Source organism: Echeneis naucrates, chromosome 22 (genome assembly GCF_900963305.1).
Source record: "Echeneis naucrates chromosome 22, fEcheNa1.1, whole genome shotgun sequence".
Classification (NCBI taxonomy): Eukaryota; Metazoa; Chordata; class Actinopteri; order Carangiformes; family Echeneidae; genus Echeneis; species Echeneis naucrates.
This window is the reverse complement of record NC_042532.1, coordinates 21,890,979-21,897,993: the sequence shown is the minus strand read 5'-3', so window position 1 is coordinate 21,897,993 and position 7,015 is coordinate 21,890,979. Positions and strand designations below refer to the sequence as shown.

The following is a 7,015-nucleotide window of genomic DNA, read 5'->3' as shown; positions in this document are numbered from 1 at the left end:
TCAGGTCTGACCACTCTGACCTTCCAAAATAAAAGCTTTGTTTAAATTTCATCAAACCATGAAACGGAAAAAAGCGACAGAATCCGACTCATTACAGCTGATCCTGTTCTGTCATCAAATGTCACCCTGACTCAGTATGATCACATCAAATCTCACAGTTCATCAGGTTGTAATTTGATGTTAAACTTAAAATTAGAGCAGACTATTATTTGATCATTTCTTGAAGCTTTAATTAAAATAATTAGCAAAATAATGAACTGACTATCAGAAACTGACAATTAAACTAGAAAATATTTTGGAAAAATATTAATTACAAAAAAAATGTTCTACATCTTTGTAGTTGAGAGTACGACAATTTCTATAATGTGGAATGAGCAATCTGCATTATCGTGGAATATATTTTTATTAATATCTGAAATAGCCATAAGAATAAATTGGTGTATTTCTCACACGTCTGTAATCGCTTCAAATATTTTTTTTTTTACTTGTGTGATGTTGATTCCGCTTCAAAGAAAAACATCGAATCTAAATTTGTAAAACGTGTTTATTCTATTATAATGTCGTTTATTTTTAGGATTTGTTTATAACCAAAGTGAGACAGGAACAAAGTTCTGTTTTAGTGGCTTCAAAATAAAATGATCTTTGATATAGTTCCCAGATAACCCTTTTCACTAATCCTGAGAGAGAGACAAGATTTTATTTTTATTCTGCTCAGAAACCTCCGGCTCCGGATCTTGTCAGCGGATAATTAACAAATAATCACCGGATCATTTGCTCGTTTTGCCAAAATGTGTGAAAAAGCTTCAGATCAAAGTGAAATCTGTCGGGACGTGTTCAGGTTCACGAAGCCGCTCGGAGGTTACAGCCCACAAAGACGCACCAAATCCGGCTACAGCGGCGGCGCTTTGAGGCCGCAGGAGGTTCACCGTGTTCCGCGTGTTCTCCGGCCCGGGGCAGGAGGGGGGGCTCCACCGGGTTCGTACCCGGGACCTGAGATCCAGAAAAATCCGGACCGGGGTACCGAAGACCGAGACACTTAGAGAGACGACAAGAAAAGAAGAGAAAGACCGACAAGATCACAGAAAATAAAAGTAGAAATAATAAACAAACATCATTCCGTTAGAAATAATAAATAATTTTCAAATGAAAGGATCAATTAAACCTCATATTTCCACCGGTAATGTGATGTTTTAACTCCTGAACATAATCACAAGCATCAAGATTGAAGATTCAACATTCGTTAATCTTCAGTCTTGAATCTTGAGATTTTTCTTTGTACAAATATTTTCTGACAAAGACTCAATCACCTTAATAATAAAACAATAAAACGGCTATTATCGTTATTCTTATTCTTATTATTATTACTACTACTATTACTACAACAGCAACAAAGACTTTTTAAAGTTAATGCTGGTCTCAGGCTTTTCTGAACACCAGATCCCGGTCCTGTTTCCTTATTCCGATTCTGGTTTCTAAATCTGAAAGCGTTTTATGCCGATCTGAAAGATCATCTCTTTGTTTAATGATATTTTTTTTTTCATTGCAGTTGTTGTTGTGTCTTTAGTTAATGAAAATATACACTAAATGTGAATATTTAAAGTGTGGTTGTTTTTTAATCACCCTTCAGTGTTAATATTATGTCGGCTCATGAATGAACCTCAGTCTAATAATAATAATCATGCAACGCAAATAAATAAATCACGTCAGGTTTAAATTAGTCTTCGTGTTGAGGCCCACTTTTTCTCCTTTAAGTCTCATAAATGACAGAATAATTAATGATTTGTTAATCACTAATACCAGACTACTGTATTATTGACCGTTTAAGAGTAAAATCTTTGGAAAACGTAATAAAATATAGTTAAAATGAAATTAATTCGACGGTGTTCAGCGTTTCCTTGTTTTATTTGAAAATGACAGAATAAGTTAAGAACATGCATCAGAGTCAAAACCAACAAAGAAACACAACTGGAGGTAACTGTCCTCCGTCCTTCAACAGGGTTCGTTTGTTCGCCATAAAAGAGAAGAAGAAGAAGAAGAAGAAAAGGAGGAGGAGCTCCCATATCATTCATGCACATACTGATAATAATCAATAATGAATAATCAAGAATGGACAGAAGGTTTTAAATACACACAGAGAACTTTTATAATCAGACGCAACAACAGTCAGAAAATAGACAGGAAATGATTTCTCCTTTTACACACAGAGTCACGAAACAAATGTCCCCCAAAACTCCAGACTCGGAATCAATGCGGAAATTGATAGTCCATTGATCAGTAAGTTTCACGACTGACTAATCCTGTGTGTGATTTCAATCGCCTGATTCCCAACCGTCAGTGTCACAGTGCTGATGGAGACGTTATCGATCTATTGATGAGTGATCGGACGTCAGTCAGTTTTCCTTTTGGAATTAGAATTAGAATTTTGTCATAAAAAGTCTAAATCAACGGCTGTGATGTCACAACACGATATTTGAATCGATAATGATCTTTGCTAAATAACCTCAGTGACTTCAGTAAAAGTCACCCTGAGCATCGTCTATAGGTCATTTTACTCTTTAATGAGGAAATGACAGCTTCCTAATTGTGTCTTAACAGCTTCCTCTTAGTGTCCTAATTGTGTCCAAAATCTGTCCGAAAACTGTGGATAGAGACGACATACAGAGAGGTGGGGGGACAAACTAACCCTTTAAATAAAAGGTTTTTTCTGGGGGTTGGTTCTCACTCTGGAGGTCATCTGCAGGCCAAAGAGGCCATGGGAGCAAACTGTCTTTCTGACTTCGCCTGCCTCACCTGAAGCTCGGGATTGCAGCCAATCAGGTTAAAGTCTGTCACTGTGGATGCTTTCTTCCCTGAATATGGTCTTACAGGTAGAAGGTGCGTCACCCAGGACCAGCACTAAGTAAAAGAAAAAATTATGCAAGTACTGGGTCACTATGACAACAAAGACCAAGTGGTCAATGAGTTATTGATCAGTGACCAGATCATTTGACCTTCACACACCTGTCCAATGACTGAATGAGTTGGTGTGATGTCACATTCCAGGTGAGTTTCCTGTGGAGCAATGATGAGGACACGGAACCTTCCTCCATCTGTTCTCCTGTTCTTCTTCTGTGGTGGCTTAATGAGAACCAGCAGGTTGGAAATATTCCTACCAAAATCCTCTGCGTCACTGTGTTTGTTTTACTATGCTGTTAAAAAATTAATAAGCCCTTATAACCCTGAAGGAACCTGGAGCTCCAGGTTCTAGTTTCTAGTTTCCAGGAATCACTGACATGACGGAAACACAGCAGCAGCAGAATGAAGCCACACGGACAGAGCTTCTGGATTCTGGACTGACTGTGATCCTGGTATGAGGTTTTTCTGAAGCCAGTTGTGACTCGTGTGTAAAAGGAGAAAACAGACCTGGATGAGTTTGAGTAGCTGAGGGTTAACCTGTCTGCTCGTGTCCTGGTGTGGTCACAGTGCAGGAGTCCAGAAACCAGCAGACCAGCAGCAGCAAAGTCCATCTGGTTCAGCATCACCGCAGTCAGACAGGAAGTCCAGGATGGCTGCATGCAGAGAGTCCAGACGTAGAAATGCAGCAGGTACTATGACGTGTTGAGGAGCGGTCTGGGATAGACCCCTTGGTAGTAGGAGGCCTCCAGAGGCTCCATGGTCCTCCCTCCAAGACCAGACGCCCCTCCAGTGCCATAGGAGGAGTACTGCAGTGCCTCATAGGCCTTCAAGTCCAGTTTGTGTTGCTGCTCTGAGGACGACATTAAGTTGTTGATGGAGAACGGGTGGTCAAAGGAGTAGTGAGGGTCTCCTTTGATATGCAGCTGGGACTCATGTGCCATGGAGTGGGGGGGCAGCGACAAGGAGGACAGGAGCTGGGAGCCAGACACTTTCAGGTCTGATGCCCCACTGATGCCTCCCCGCAGGTCCAGACCGGGAGGTGAGGCTGCCTGGCTGGAGGAAGGCATTGAAGAGTCCAGGAGTCCCGGAGGTTTGATGGAGTCACCTGCAGGTGACACCCCGCCTCCCCCACTGCCTCCCCCTGCTCCCCCTTGCTCCTTTCTCCCATCTGATTTAGCAGACATCTTCTTCTCGCACTTGAACCTCTTCTGGCGACGCAGGTAGCAGCCATTCTCAAACATGTTTCCAGAATCCGGATGCAGGGTCCAGTAAGAACCTTTCCCCGGCTTGTCCGGTGAGCGCGACACCTTGACGAAGCAGTCGTTGAAGGACAGCGAGTGCCTGATGGAGTTCTGCCAGCGCTGCTGATTCTGCCGGTAATACGGGAAAAGGTCCATGATCCACTGATAGATCTCACTAAGAGTCAGCATCTTACTGGGTGCTTGCTGGATCGCCATGGTGATGAGCGAGATGTAGGAATAGGGTGGTTTGGCATGTGGATAGCTCCGTCGGAATGCCTTGTTGTCGCGGCCTCGGTTAAGTCCACCACCACCGTACGCCATGCCCGGGCTCATAGAGGGACTCATGCCCCCATATGGATTCAGGCCCATCGAGGCCTGCTGGGCCGACACTGAGCTCATACTGGACGGGCTAAGGGTCCCACCCATTGAGGCCACACCGCCACCCAGACCCGACATGGATGCTGGAGCTGAGCTGCCCATCCCCCCAACAGGTGCGGGACTCAGTCCAGTCCCGCTGTATGACATGTTGAAGGAGCCTGATGTGGTCCCACCACTGGACATGTAGCCAGACATGGAGCCCATTCCAAGACCAGAACCCATCCCACTGCCCGCCATCGGAGAGTATACCTGCAGAGAAACAGCAAGCAGTCAAAAACGGCTCAATCCGAACAAGTGAGACCTGTGAGGCCGGAGCCAGTTCAGAAATAGTGCTCACTGAACAGTACAGGTGCTGAGGAACTAGAACCACATCCAGCTGGACTAGATTGCCTTTATATCTTTAATCTGAAAAGATAAATACGGACTCAGAGACTGTGGGACTAAGGACCAAGAGTTACTGAGATTTAGGCCCAAAGTGAGTCCAGAAAACCGCCCCATACCACCAGAGGAGCAAACTAGGTCTTCTCCAGTCCTCTGCACTCTGCCTGGAAGAGGACCCTGATGTGGTCGCTGTTAAAGTCTGTCTACCTCCAGGTGGAACAGAGTTTGTCCCAGTCTGACCTGTGACCTTTGACTTCTGCGTGAATCTGTTGTTGAAATTTAGAGACGGTTGAGACAAGCACACTCAGACCAAAGACCACCTGAACCTGGACCTGCTGCCCTGCTGGCCTTCTTAATAAAGTGATCACTGAGAGTTTCTGGTTCTGGTCTGGATGCCTTTATTTTGAAACATTTAATAATTTTTCATTTATCAATTTAGGTGACTAATTGATTTAGAAATGACGTCACCAATATATTTTGCTTTGATGTGACTTTTTTTAATCAAATCACAGAAGAAGGATCTGAAACCAGCTCAGGACCCGGACTTGGTCATTGTTAAAATGCACGAGACCGTCAGCGGCTCCGGTGCGCGTGAACGCTACACAGTTGAATCAACACAACACAAAAGACTGAATTCCAAAATTACACAGAAAAGAATACAAAATATCATCTAATTGTAAAAAAAGTATAACACAATATAATTATGCATATATCAACAATGACACCCTAAAACATACATTAAAACACAAAGACATTGAAATGATAAATATAATCATATATAGTTAAATTCAGTTGGAGGGAAAACGCAATATTAATTGACAAAATAAAACACTGAATTGCACACTGCTGTGATATGTATACAACTATATAACACATTAATAATGATCTAATTATAAAACCGTCTGTCATAATAATAATAATCATTATCATCATCATAATCATAGTAACAATATAAAACAAACAAAAATAATCATAATAATGACATTATTATTATTATTATTATTGTTGTTGTTATTATTCGTGTATTCTTCTATTATCTTAATAAAGAAACTTCCGGATTCATAAGAGGAGAAAAATGTTGTCCTGAAAATGAATCGATTATCAATAACTCCGGATCAGTTCTCTGTTAATTCGGGTCTTCGAGATTCCGGACCTGGAGAATAAAGGATCGGGTCTATAAAGAAGTTTATTACGGGAGAAGAATCGCGGTCATTCTTTTCCCCCTCATGTTCTTCGTTTTCTTTCCTTTATTTTCATTCTTGTTCTTGTTCTTAAAATATCTTTTTTGGTTTCTTCCTCCTATTTTACTCTTCTTCTTCTATCGTTTTGCTTTTTCTCTTTTTCGTCTATTCTAATTAATATTTGATGCATTTCATTTTATGTCTTTATTTTGTCTACTCACCTGTAAGGTCCCACATCACGTCTTTCTTATTGACCATTAGTGAGAACTAATAATAAATTTATCTCTCGTTCTTGTGTTTCATAAGAACGAGAGATAAATTAAGATCATTCTTAAATTGAAAATAATTCTTCTGTAACGTTTCTCAGACTCGAACGTCCCCACAAATAAAAATCTGATCTTAATTTCTTTTAATTTTAAACATAAACATTTTATTTTGAAGCGGACCTGTTTGTATTTACCTGATGAATTTTCTGAGAACCTTCGTTAACTTTATTCATAACTTTAGTCACCGACATTTCTCTGTCCCCGCCAAAGTCCCGGGAAACTACCGGGACGTGATCCCATTCCCGGCCCGGGTCCCGGCCCGGGTCCCGGCCCTGGTCCCAGCCCCGGCCCGGGTTAGGTAAAGCGGGCTGACAGTGACCGACCTCCTCGCTGTAGTATCCGCTCCAGTCCGGAGCTTCGTGCCCTTCCATCTTCACCGTGCCCAGCATGACGGGAGCCCGCAGCTCCTGGTCCGGTCCCTGGTCCGGTCCCTGGTCCGGTCTCTGGTCCGGTCCAGGTGAAGCTGCTCCGGGCCAGACAGAGCAGAGTGTGGCAGTGAGGAGGCGGAGGAGGTGACGCTGACCTGCGGACTCATCTGATCCTCCTCCCCTTGAAGGGCTGAGCTCCGGAGGACCGGCCCTCCTACACACAGACACACACAGAAACACAGACA

General features: G+C 42.7%; 1 protein-coding gene across 1 annotated transcript; it reads right to left on the bottom strand.

Moving 5' to 3' along the window:
- Positions 1 to 3,587: 3,587 nt before the first annotated feature.
- foxa1 (forkhead box A1) lies at positions 3,588 to 6,791 on the bottom strand. Its single transcript, XM_029494184.1, has 2 exons — positions 6,726 to 6,791; positions 3,588 to 4,763 (listed from the first exon to the last, which is right to left on the bottom strand). Exons 1-2 carry the CDS (start codon positions 6,789 to 6,791, stop codon positions 3,588 to 3,590), a joined length of 1,242 nt encoding a protein of 413 aa, XP_029350044.1.
- Positions 6,792 to 7,015: the final 224 nt, after the last annotated feature.

Excerpts from the sequence above, each read along its gene's own strand:
- foxa1 (XM_029494184.1), bottom strand. The coding sequence starts at position 6,791 with ATGCTGGGCACGGTGAAGATGGAAGGGCACGAAGCTCCGGACTGGAGC. Across the intron at positions 4,764-6,725 it reads GCGGATACTACAGCGAGGAG|GTATACTCTCCGATGGCGGG; the intron begins GTCGGTCACTGT and ends GTTTCTCTGCAG.